Source organism: Chiloscyllium plagiosum, chromosome 20 (assembly GCF_004010195.1).
Source record: "Chiloscyllium plagiosum isolate BGI_BamShark_2017 chromosome 20, ASM401019v2, whole genome shotgun sequence".
Lineage (NCBI taxonomy): Eukaryota > Metazoa > Chordata > Chondrichthyes > Orectolobiformes > Hemiscylliidae > Chiloscyllium > Chiloscyllium plagiosum.
Window position 1 is genome coordinate 57316609 of NC_057729.1, and position 13762 is coordinate 57330370.

At 44.8% G+C, this 13762-nt stretch overlaps 1 protein-coding gene across 1 annotated transcript in view; it reads right to left on the reverse strand.

The window, feature by feature from the left end:
• col9a3 (collagen, type IX, alpha 3) overlaps positions 1-13762 on the reverse strand; it is a 169618-nt gene that overhangs the window by 136559 nt on the left and 19297 nt on the right. The window contains exons 3-4 of the mRNA XM_043710900.1: positions 1531-1566; positions 1338-1409 (exon numbers count right to left, since the gene is read on the reverse strand). Coding sequence (XP_043566835.1) covers positions 1338-1409; positions 1531-1566 — 108 coding nt within the window. The remainder of the gene's footprint in view (positions 1-1337; positions 1410-1530; positions 1567-13762) is intronic.

Consider the following 13762-nt stretch of genomic DNA (forward strand, 5'->3'; position numbering starts at 1 on the left):
TTGGGGACCGGGGAAGCGAAAATCATGGAGGAGGTGGAGGGCATGGGTGGTGTCCCGAACGTAGGTGGGGAGTTCTTGGACTAAGGGGGACAGGACCGTGTTGAGGTATGCAGAGATGAGTTCGGTGGGGCAGGAGCAGGCGGAGACAATGGGTCGGCCGGGGCAGTTAGGTTTATGGATTTTGGGCAGGAGGTAGAAGCCTCTTCTACCTTCTAACAGGGAGATCCCAGAAACAGTAATTGGGATTCATGTGAATTAGGAACAGGAGGAGGCCATTCACCATTCAATAACGTCCTTGATCTGAGAGTAATCTCAGCTTCCCATTCCTGTCTAACACCGACACCCTTTGCCTCCCTTGTTAGTCAGGACTCCACCTATCTCGGTTTTAGACCCCACCTTCATCATTCTCTGGGGCTACTGTAGAAGCCTCTTCAGAGGGTGAGTGTGAACTTGTTGGGCCAAATGGCCTGTTTCCACACTGTAGGGATTCTATGATTATAAGTACAAGACTCTCCAGGGTGACAATGTGGGGTGCTGCACTGCCAACGGTACTATCTTTCTTGAACGTACATCTGAACTCGACAAGATCAGAGCTAAGCTGATTCTCTCCCATTCCCACCTTCCCCCAGTAACCTCTCAGCTCTCGCTTACCAGGGATCCAGTCTCCTCTTCCTCATGGTTTGAGGAACAGGATCGCTTTGAGATGTATAAGATCTAGAGAGGACCTTACAGGGTGGATGCTGAGTGGACATTTCCCCTCGTGGGAGAGACAAGGAACCGGGACCCGGTTTAAAATGAGGGGTCATCTCTTTGGAGATGGCAACAATGAGAATTCTGTTTCACTCAGAGAGTCCCGGGTGTTAAAACTCTCTTCCATAGGTAAAGCAGTAGGCCATTCAGCCCCTCGAGCCTGTTCTGCCATTCAATGATATCGTGGCTGATCTGCGGTGTAGCCCCAGAGAATGATGAAGGTGGGGTCTAAGACCGAGATAGGTGGAGTCCTGACTGACAAGGGAGGCAAAGGGTGTCGGTGTTAGACAGAAATGGGAAGCTGAGATTACTCTCAGATCAAGGACTTTATTGAATGGTGAATGGCCTCCTCCTGTTCCTAATTCACATGAATCCCAATTACTGTTTCTGGGATCTCCCTGTTAGCAAAGTGTGTGCTATGTTTCCTTACATTGCTGTAGCGCCTATACTCCAAATGCACTCCCTTTGTTGTGCAGGCCTTTATGATATTTGGGGGAAATGCAGGGAGAGTGGAGATTTGATTGTTTACAACACGCTGTGGGTTTAGAAATCAAGAAGTAGGTGAGAACCTAAAAGGCTTGACTCACATCGATTCCTGGAAGGCCAGCAAGGCCAGGAGGTCCAGGACTCCCGGGGTCTCCTGGTTCCCCTGGTACACCCTGAGGAGAAAGAAGAGGAACATCAGAGCAGACAGGGCCATGGAATGACAAGCTGCCACGAGTATGCACAGCTCGGTGGCTCTGCTCTCTGAATTATTCAAACCAATGGACCAAAACTTACCGGAGGGCCTGGCAAACCCGCTGGTCCCGGCTCACCCTGTTCACCAGAAAAGAAACAAGCGTCAGTTCCAGGTGGAAACATTGAACTTTATTACAAACCGGCGAGAATCAGGAACAGGAGGAGGCCATTCAGCCCCACACACGTGCTTCAGGAAGACTGTAACCTCCAATCCACCTTCCTGCTTAACATGCCACTCCCTTTGCCTAGCGGGAATCTCCCCTTCCTCAGCCTTCGAAATATCCATGGTGTGGAGACGCCAGTGTTGGACTGAGGAGGACTAAGTCTCAGAAGTTACACAACACCAGGTTATAGTCCGACAGGTTTATTTGAAATCACAAGCTTGTATTTTCAAACAAACTTGTTGGACTGCAACCTGGCTTCCTGTGTAAAAACACCCAGGGACCCGCTTCCACCACCTTTTCAGTAACACGCACTCTAGACGGTCTGCCAGAATTTTTCTTTTGGTTAATTTCAGTTCAGATGGTGACCCCCTCATTATTAAACTAGAAACCTGTAGTTCCTGATTCTTCCATAGAGGAGACATCAGTTCCACACTGACTTTGTCAAGGTCCCCTCAGGATTTTACACATTTCAATCTGTTACCTCTAATGCTTCCAAACTACAGCATTTACATGCCGAGTCTCTCCAATGTTTCCTCATAAAACTATCTGCTCATTCCAGCTATTTGTCCAGTAAAGGTTTACTGATCTGCCTCCACTAATTATATATATATTCTTCCTTAAATGAGGAGACTAATACTGTACACTGTGCTCCAGATGTGGTCTCACCATTTCCTGTATAACTGATGCATGATACTATTGTATTGAACCACCCCCACGATAGACTGTAATATTAACTTTCCCAATTACTTGCTGTACCTATGGACTGACCTTTTGTGATTCATGCACAAGGACCCAGATCGCTCTGATCTCAGAACTCTGTAACCTCTCATTATTTAGATAACATGCTTCTTTTTATTCTTCCTGCTGAAATGGGCAATTTGACATTTTCCCCACATTATATTCCATTTACCCCATCTTTGTCCACTCTCTCAGCCAAACAATATCTTCTTTGTAGCCTCCTTGCGTCCTTCTCACAACCTCCTTTCCAATCTATCTTTGTCAGCAGCGAATTTAGCAACCGTACCTCTGTCACTTCACCAATATCATTTTCATAAACTGTAAAGAGTTGAGGACATGGCACTGATCCCTGTGGTATACCACTCGTGACATCTTACCAATCTGAAAAAGACTCACTCTCTGCTTAGTGTTAACCAGCCAATCTTCTATTTCCTGATGAAGGACTTTTGCCCAAAACGTCGATTTTCCTGCTCCTCAGATGCTGGCTGACCTGCTGTGCTTTTCCAGCACCACTCTAATCTTGAATCTTCTATTCATGCCAATATATTATCACTTGTGCAAGCTTCCACAGTAATTTTTTTATGTGGAACCTTATCAAACACCTTCTGGAAATCTTAGGACATCCACTGGTTCCCCATGTGCTATTTTCTCAAAGAACTTCAATCTATTGGTCAAATGTGATTTCCTGTTCTTAAAACCATGTTGACTCTTCCGGATTATCTTGAACATATCCCCATGTGGATATAGTGCCCTGTTTTAACTTATTTGGTAATAGCTTCTAACATTTTCCCTTTGACAAAAGCTAACTGGTCTACAGTTTCCTGTTTCATTTCTCCCTGGCTTTTTGACTAAATGAGTTACCTTTCACTTTCATTTAGGGACCATCCCCGAATCAAGTGAGATGTGGAAAGTGAAAGCCATTGTATCAACTACCTCACTAGTCACTTCTTTTATGGGGTAAAAACAATGACTGCAGATGCTGGAAACCAGATTCTGGATTAGTGGTGCTGGAAGAGCACAGCAATTCAGGCAGCATCCGAGGACAGGCAAAATGGCCCGAGGAACATCAGGACCCAGCCTGCAGCTCTGACAATTTACACTTCTTTCTCCCTTCTTTCCATTTTCTAATTTATAATCGATTCTAGGATGTTAATTTAATCCGACATAGTGCCAGTCAGAAGTCAGACAACATCAGGTTATAGTCCAACAGGTTTATTTGAAATCACTCCACCTGATGAAGGAGCAGTGCTCCAAAAATTGGTGATGATAAATGAACCTGTTGGACTATAACCTGGTATCATCTGACTTTTGACTTTGTCCATCCTAGTCCAACACCAGCACCTCCGCAGTATCTTTATAGTGAAGGCTGATAAAAAATACCTGTACGATTCATTCACTATTTCCTTATTTTCCATCATGAGTTCCCCAGTCTCAGTTTCCAAAGGACCAATGGTTACTTTGTTAACTCTTCTTCTTTAAATAATTATAGAAACTTTTACAATCATTCTTTTATTTCTGGTTAGCTTTCTCTCATATTTGATTTTTCTCTCTTTTTTGTGGTTATCTTTGCTTTATCCATATTCTGTCCAACCTTCTGAACTGCCACATGTCTTTTCACAATTAGATGCTTCTTTTTTCTTTTACGAAAAACAAAGAACAAAGAACATTACAGCACAGGAACAGGCCCTTCGGCCCTCTAAGCCTGTGCTGACACATTTTGCCCCTCCATACTAAAACTGTCTTCCCTTACAGGATGCCTATCCCTCTATTCCCTTCCTATTCATGTATTTGTCCCGGTGCTTCTTGAATACTGCTATTGTGTCTGCTTCCACCCCTTCCTCTGGCAGCATTTTCCAGGCACTCACCACCCTTTGTGGGAAAAACTTGCCTTGCACATCTCTTATAAACACCCCTCGGCACCTTGAACCTGTGTCCCCTAGTAATTGACCCCTCCACCCTGGGAAAAAACCTCATCCTTTCCACTCCATCCATGCCGTTCACAGTCTCATAAACTCCCATCAGGTCGTCCCTCAGTCTCCTGCATTCCAGTGAAAACACACCCAGTCTATCCAACTTTCTTCATTGCTAAAATCCCCCATACCAGGGAACATCCTAATAAACCTTTTCTATGTTGTGGTTCTGTTCGCTGAGCTGGGAATTTGTGTTGCAGACGTTTCGTCCCCTGTCTAGGTGACATCCTCAGTGCTTGGGAGCCTCCTGTGAAGCGCTTCTGTGATCTTTCCTCCGGCATTTGTAGTGGTTTGAATCTGCCGCTATCTGTCATATGACAAGCAACATGAATTCGACTGGGACAACACTACTATTATAGGATAAGCCAAACTTGACTGCCATTATTTTCTTTTAAAGTCTTCATTTTTTGTGCCTTCCATCATTGACATCAAGACTGGCTGGGTCTTGTAGATGTGAAAATTTTGAGGCAAAAATAGTGGCCAAAGGGCATGCACTGACTTTTGTCTTTCCCTTAGGCATCTGTTGATGAAATTGCAGGGGTATCAGTTTTGGCGAATACATTGTAGGAGGTGTTCTTCTTCCTCTTTTTGCAGTTCTGGTGTGCTGCAGTGTGTTGTGGCCCTTTTGAACAGTGTCTTGATGCAACTTCTTTTGTGTGTATTGGGGTGGTTGCTTTCGTAGTTCAGGACTTGGTCTGTGTGTGTGGCTTTCCTGTATACCTTTGTGGTGAATTCTCCGTTCGGTGTTCTCTGTATCATCACGTCTAGGAATGGGAGTTGGTTGTCATTTTCTTCCTCTCTAGTGAATCTGATTCCTGAGAGTGTGTTTTCTATTTCTGTGTTTTTAATGTTTACGAAGGTGTCATCCACATATCTGACCCAGAGTTTGGGTTGAATTTGCGGTAAGACTGTTCTAATCTTTGCATTATCCTTCTGCTATGAGACCAGAGATGGGTGAGCCCATGGGTATGCCGTTGATTTGTTCATATATTTGGTTGTCACCCATCTCTGGGTGACAACCAAATATATGAACAGCCAGGGAATTCCTAGAGGCCAAACAGAGAACAGCCAGGGAATTCCTAGAGGCATGGCACTCATCCACAGGTTCAATCAATAAGTACATTGACCTAGACCCAATATACCGACCACTGCAGCGGACAGCTGGAACTGACAACCGGAAGCGGCAGATTCAAACCACTACAAATGCCGGAGGAAAGAACACAGAAGCGCTTCACAGGAGGCTCCCAAGCACTGAGGATGTCACCTAGACAGGGGACGAAACATCTGCAACACAAATTCCCAGCTCGGCGAACAGAACCACAACAATGAGGACCCGAGCTACAAATCTTCACACAGACTTTGAAAACCTTTTCTCTAGTTGTGAATGTGGTGCTGGAAAAGCACAGCAGGTCAGGCAGCATCCGAGGAGCAGGAGAATCAATGTTTCGGGCATAAGCCTTTCATCAGGAATCAAGCCCAAAACATTAATTCCCCTGCTCCTCAGATGCTGCCTGACCTGCTGTGCTTTTTCAGCACCACACTCTCGACTCTGATCTCCAGCATCTGCAGTCCTCACTTTCTCCTAAACCTTTTCTGTACCCTCTCCAAAGCATCCACACCTTCTGGTAGTGTGATGACTAGAACTGTACGCAATATTCCAAGTGTGGCCTAATTAAAGTTCTATAAAGCTGCAGCATAACTTGCCTATCGTTATACTCAATGCCCCTTCCAAAGAAGGCAAGCCTGCCATATGCCTTTTTTTGCTACCTTATCTACATGCACTGCCACCTCCAGTGATCTGTGGACCTGCACACCCAGCTCCCTCTGCATATCAATACCCCTAAGGGTTCTGCTATTCATTGTATAATTTCCACCTGCACTTGACCTTTGCAAAATGCATCACCTCATATTTGTCCGGATTCTGATTTTAAACTCCATTTAGTTCAATATAATCTTTAACGTTTCTTGTTTAACCAAGGTGATGGGTTCATATTTGAAAATTTTCTTTCTCTTTGGAATGTGTATCTGTTCTGTGTGTTCTGAAATAACCCCTTTAATGTCTGTCATTGCACCTGTATTGAGCCGACCTTTAACCTAATTTGCCAACCCACTTTAGCCAGCTCTGCTTTCAAGCTTTCGTAATTGCCCTTATTTAAATTTAATACTTTTTAATTAAATTTTAAAAATTCTGCAATGAGAACGTACAGATAGTGAATACCAAAGGAAGTCTTCATTAGCTGGAATGTACAGCATTAAACCTGGCCATTCAGCCCAACTACCCTGTACCACTGTTTATCCTCCACTTGGGCCTCCTCCTACTCCATTGACCACCTCCCAACATTTCAGTTTCCCTTTTTAATTCCTCTTCTCTCATGGACTTATCCAGTTTCCTTCTGAAAGCATCTACACTATCTACCCCCAAGTGAGTTCCAAATTCTAACCATTCACTAGATAAAGAAAGAACTTTTTTCTTTGGTGAACACTCTGGATTTGTTTGTAACTCTGTATAATATATTGGGGAATTTTAAACAGGGATTTTGTTTATGCTTTGGATTTTTGGGGATTGTCAGTGAAACTCCCTGCAGGTATGTGTCTCTTTTTATAATGATCCCACTCTTGATCCTGATGCAACAGATGAGCATATCTTTACTCAAAGGCTTTCTGGCACCCTGTCCCTCATAAGATCATGGAGACTGGATCTTGACTTGATTGAGATTGATAGAGTTAGGTACAGAGGTGGTGAAGTTTACGAAAACAAACATAGAAACATAGAAAAATAGAAAAAAGGAGCAGGAGGAGGCCATTCGGCCCTTCGAGCCTGCTCCACCATTCATCACGATCATGGCTGATTGAAGCTCCTTGGATGCTGCCTGAACTGCTGTGCTCTTCCAGCACCACTGATCCAGAAATCTGGTTTCCAGCATCTGCAGTCATTGTTTTTACCTGTCCAACTCAATAACCTAATCCTGCTTTCTCCCCATAACCTTTGGTCCCATTCGCCCCAAGTGCTATATCTAGCCACCTCTTGAAGACATTCAATGTTTTGGCATCAACTACTTCCTGTGGTAATGAATTCCACAGGCTCTCCACACTTTAGGTGAATAAATGTCTCCTTATCTCCGTCCTAAATGGTCTCCCCTGAATCCTCAGACTGTGACCCCTGGTTCTGGAACCCACCACCGGGAACATCCTTCCTGCATCTACCCTGTCTAGTCCTGTTAGAATGTTATAAGTCTCCATGAGATCCCTCCTCATTCATCTGAATTCCAGTGAAAAGAAGCCTAATGAGTCAATCTCTTCTCATCCATCAGTTCCACCATCCCTGGAATCAGCCTGGGAAATCCTCGCTGTACTTCCTTGAGAGCGAGAGCATCCTTCCTCAGAAAAGGAGACCAAAACTGCACGTGATATTCTAGTTGTGGCCTCACCAAGGCCCTGTATAATTGCAACAACACATCCCTGCTCCTGGACTCGAAACCTCTCGCAATGAAGGCCAACATCCCATTTGCCTTCTTTACTGCCTGCTGTATCTACTTGCCTACCTTCAGCAACTGGTGTACAAGGACACCTAGGTCCCTCAGAGCTTTGGGTGAAGACAGCTGGAAATACAGCCACCAACAATGGGACAATTCAAATCAGGAGTGTGCAGGAGGCCTGATTCAGAGGAATGCAGAGATTGTGGTGGGTTTCAGAGCTCAGCGAAGCACAGAGACAGATAGGAGACAGGCCTCAGAGGGATTTGGAAAACAAGGACCAGTTTTAAAATCCAGCCATTACTGGGTTGGGGGCCAATGTAGGTCAGCAAGCAGAAGGGAGATAGGTGAACAGGACTTGAGGTCCCACCCAGTTATACTCTCTTCCACCCTCTTCCAGCAGCAGATGATATAAATGTTTGTATGCACGTACAACAGATTCAGTAACAGCTTCTTCCCCACTGTTATTAGACTTCTGAATGGGCCTCTCAAACATTAAATCTAATGTTGATCTCGTTCTTTGTGCGCCTTCTCTGTAGCTGTAACATTGCATTCATTGCTCTGTTTTCTTACCCTGATGTACTCTGTATGATCTGTCTGTACTGCACACAAAACAAAACTTTCCACTGTACCTAGGTACATGTGACAATAATAAATCAAATCAAATCAGATCAAATTGGGATTTTGGCACAAAAAATGGAAATGACGAATAACCTTAATAATGAATTATTAGGCTCCCTCCATATTACAATATGCCATCGAAGGGAAATCATTTATGATATTACTCCAGGTTGCATGAGTTTCCAAGTGACTGGTGGGCAAGGTAGTCTCTTTAAGTGACAACGCATGCCCATCTATTTAACCAAACCATCCACACACTCCAAAACAGAAGGGGAGATGTTCCACAGCGACTTGCACATCGTTTCTGTGCTCCATTTTCTTAATTTCATGACCCTGGACTTTCTCCAGAACATTCCTCCTCAGTGATTCTCCCAGACCAAGGAATAGTCTTTCTGGGTGAAATAATCATTCACAATGCTGGAAAACTCCTCCATTTCCTGAAAGCCAGAATGATTAGGAAAATGGATCAGGAGAGGGTGTCAGGATGGCTTATTGATGCTCACTGGGCTTGATTGGTTAATCCTGGGTGTGGACTCCAGGGATGGTAAACGAATTGCAGAAGGAGCTGGGAGACAGCAGAAGGAAGGATTTGACTTTTTAAAGCACTATAAATAAAGCTTTACAAATATAGAAACTAGTGTCTTCTCTGTATAATTTTGAGGCATATAAAATACACCTTGTTAGACTAGAAGCAGGCAATTGGCTAAAGAGAATTTTATGCAAAAGAAAAGGAGGAATAAAGTACAGAGTCACTCCAACCAGTATTAATACCTGCTCTGAATAGCAAACATTACCACTCCAGCCTCCTGATGGATGTTGGACAAGGAATTAATGAATACTAACGCGGGGAAAGAAACTCAGTGGCCTATTCAGCACAACAAGATCCCAAAAAGAAATAATTAGTTCATCTGTTTTAGTGATAGCTGGAAAAAGACACATTTTACTGAAGCATTCACATTTACTTTGGTCATTCTTTCAAACATCCTGAAGATGACAAGATGAAAAACTTCAACAAAGTGTGTCTTTTTTCAGCAACACTCAAGCGCGGTGCTCCTGAATGATTGTTTGCCTTAGTGTTGTTGGTTCAGAGATAAATATTGGCTCTCTAAGTGTTAGGATTTGGATATCGTGATGTGACGATGGATAGAAAGTTTATAGATTGCAGTGAGGAGATGGCAGCATAGTGATAATGTCACTTAATGGGGATTTTGGAGGCTAATAATCTGGGAGGGTGGGTTGAAATCTCTCCATCACAGCTGGTGGAATTTAAATTCAATGAATAAAATTTGCTATTGAAACAGGGGAAATGACATGATGGTGTAAATTTCTGCTGATTGTCATCGAAAACCGATCCAGTTCAATAATCTCCCTTCATGAAGGAAAATCCTCTCTTTTATCTGGTTTGGCCTACACATGACTCTAGACCCACAGCAATGCAGTTTACTCTTAACTGGCATCTGACCAGCTCCGGCAAGGCACTCAATCCAAAGGCAATGAGCAATGGACAACAAGTGCTGGCCTCACATGCAAAGAGCTTCTCCTCTGAACAACTGTGGGGCCAGATCATCTGCCTTTCACAAACTTGAATCCAGTTTTTTTTCAAGTAGCACAGGAAGATGTGTCCCTTGGTGTGTACTGAGATATAGATGAGAGAATGAGGTGCACCAATTACTTTATATCAAAGGCCTCGTCATACAGCACAGAAACAGATCCTTCCAACTCAACTATACCAAGATATCCCAATCTGACCTAATCCCATTTGCCAGCATTGGCCCATATCCCTCCAAACCCTTCCTGTTCATACACCCATCCAGATGCCTTTTAAATGTTGTAATTGAACCAGCCTCCACCACTTCCTCTGGCAGCTCATTCCATACAGGCACCACCCTCTGTGTGAAAATATTACCCCTCAGGTCCTTTCCCCTCTCATCTTAAACCTATGTCCTTTAGTTCTGGACTCCCTCACCCTGGGAAAAAAGACCCTGTCTATTTATCCTATCCCTCATGATTTTATAAACCTCTCTGAGGTCACCCCTCAGCCTCCAACGCTCCAGGGAAAACAGCCCCAGCCTATTCAGCCTCTCCCTATAGCTGAAACCCTCCAACCCTGGCAACATCCTTATAAATCTTTTCCCTGGGATGAGGGAGTCCAGAATTAGAGGGCATAGGTTAGGATGAGAGAGGAAAGATATAAAAGGGACCTAAGGGGCAACATTTTCACACAGAGGGTGATGCGTGTATGGAATGAGCTGCCAGAGGAAGTGGTGGAGGCTGGTACAATTACAGCATTTAAAAGGCATCTGGATAGGTATATGAATAGGAAGGGTTCAGAGGGATATGGGCCAAATGCTGGCAAATGGGACTAAATTTATCTAGGAAATCTGGCTGGCATGGATGAGTTGGACTGAAGGGTCTGGTTCTGTCCTGTATATCTCTCTGACTCAATATGCAAGTTAGATGGATTGGCCATGCTAAATTGCCCGTAGTATCCAGGGTTGTACAGGCTAGTGAGTTAGCCCTGGGAAGTGCAGGGTTACAGGAACAGGATAGGGGGTCTGGGTGGGATGCTCTTTGGAGGGTTGGTGTGGACTTGATGGACCAAAACACCTGCTTCCACACAGTAGGGCTTCTACCTGTAGGATGTGTCACCAGGCTATGGGAGTTCACAGCTCAGAACTCAAGTGTTTCCTTTATTTTGTATTGGGATGTGGGACATCAGTGTCGCTGGCTGGGCCAGTATTTATTGCCTGTCCCTAGTTGCCCCTTGAGAAGGTGGGCGTGAGCTGCCTTCTTGACCCGCTGCAATCCCTGTGCTGTAGGTAGAACCACAATGCCCCTTACGGAGGGAATTCCAGGATGTTGACCCAGTGATGCTGAAAGATATATTTCCAAGTCAGAATGGTGAGTGGCTTGGAGGGGAACTGGCATGTGGTGTTCCTCCATGTACCTTGCCCTTCCAAATGGATGGGGTCATGTGTTTGGAAGGTGCTGTCTCTGGAGCCTTGATGTGTTGCTGCAGTGTAATTGTTGAAAGGTTGGGGATGGGGTGTCAGGTGAATGATTTGAGTCCTGTTGCAGTTTCCCCCTTCCAGATATATGGAGTCTATTTCTTCATACCTTGGACAGGTGCCTTGTCGATGATGGAACTGCTTTGGAGAGTCGGTCTGTGAATCACTAACTGCAGAGTAGTCCAGGTAGTTATGTAGCTGGTTCAGTTGGATTTCTGCTCAATTCTGGCAAACCCAGGATGTTGAGGATGGGGAGTCTGTGGATGAGTAGTAAGGGGCGGATCAAGGATTATAGGGAGAAGGCAGGAGGATGGAGTTGAGAAACATGTCAGCCATGATCGAATGGGGGAGCAAACTTGATGGGCTGAATGGCCTAATTCTGCTCCCTTATCTTGTGGTTTTATGATAAAAGAATGATTGCGAAGGGCAAGTGTTCAGAGTCTCTTTTTCATCATCATTGCTGGCACTGTATTAGTTAACAAGTAAGTTAGTATAGCCTGACACATCCCAACAGATTTGACCCAGTATTTCTCCAATTGCTGTTGTGTTGAATCGGTAGCAAGTGTTAACTACGTGTTCATTTCACTGTGACCCTGAGTGTGGCCACAAGCTGATGTAGACGTAAAACAGGAGAGACAATGGCTTGTGTGTCAGTTACAGCAGGTATGCTCCCTCAGCTCACTGGGTGGATCCCTCAGCTCACTGGGTGGATCCCTCAGCTCACTGGGTAGATCCTTCAGCTCAGTGGGTAGATCCTTCAGCTCAGTGGGTAGATCCCTCAACTCAGTAGATAAATTCCATAGCTCAATATGTAGATCCCTCAGTTCGGTGGGTAAATCCCTCAGCTCGGTGGGTGGATCCCTCAGCTCAGCAGGTAAATCTCTCAGCTCAGTGGGTAGATCCCTCAGCTCAATTGGTAGATCCCGTGACTCAGTGGGTAAATTCCTCAGCTCAATATGTAGATCCTTCAGTTTGGTGAATAGATTCCTCAGCTCAATGTGTAAGTCCCCAGCCGGTGGGTAGACCCCTCAGCTCTGTGGGTAGGTCCCTTGGCTCTGTGGGTAGATTCCTCAAGTCTGTGGGTTGATCCTTACAGCTCACTGGGTGGATCCCTCATCTCAGTTGGTAACCCCCAGTTCAGTGGGTAAATCCCTCAGCTCAGTGAGTAGATCCCTCATGTCAGTGGATAGATCACTCAACTCAGTGGGTGGATCCCTCAGCTCAGTGGGTGGATCCCTCAGCTCAATTGGCGGATCCCTCGGCTCAGTGGGTAGATTCCTCAGCTCAGTGGGTCGATCCCTCAGCTGTTTGTGTAGATCCCTCAGCTCTGTGGCAGAAGGTGCAGGCTCCAATCCCACTCCAGAGATTTGTGCACAAAGTCTCGACCAAAGTTCCGAGTGCAGTGTTGAGGCAATGCTGCACTACTGGAGGTGCCATTTGTAAGTCTGCTTCATTCAGTTTGTTTTCGAACACTTGTCTAACATCCTTCAACATTCTTAACAGACCTTATATTACCAGCAGGTGATCAGTGTTGTTGCATTCTTTTAGATTTCCCCTCTGAAATCTGTAACTGGTCAAACAGCTGAAACCCTCCTGTGGAGTACAATTCGAGATCAAGCGATCAGGTCCCTTTGTTGCCATCATCTGTTAGAATTTCAAGGAACTCAGGCTGACAACAGTTAGAATCAATCTTTTTTATCATCACTTCGCAGAGGCCAATCTGTAATTTATCATTCTAATGTTAAAGCAAGATCCTGCCCACTCTGCTTCTCTCCCATCGAAGGAAACATTCCCATCTCAGTGCCTTGACTCCTGCAACCGAAACTCTGAAAGCAGACTATCCAGTTGGTTAGTTCCTTGCTGTGTGTAGGACCATGCGGTGGATAAAAGTGGCTGCTCCAATGACGATATCTCAAAAGGAGCTTGGTTGACTGTAAAAAGTTGTGGCTGCATGGAATGTGTTGCCAGCAGTGGTGATGGGAGTAGAGTCATTAGGGACATTTAAGCGCCTGTTGGACATGCACATGGATAGCAGTGAATTGAGAGGTGCATAGGTAAGGTTATTTTATTTTAATTAGGATTAATCCTCGGCATAACAGTGTAGGCCGAAGGGCCTGTTCTGTGCTGTACTTTTCTATGTTCTATGTTCTGTGTTCTCTATAAATGTAGGTCCTTTCCTCACCATGGAACAGGGAGCCACTACTACAGTCAGACTGCATGATAGTGCAGCAAAATAAAACACAGTGCACTCTATCCGAAAACTCCAGTGCACAAAGTTTGAAAACTCCTGGACAGTATCA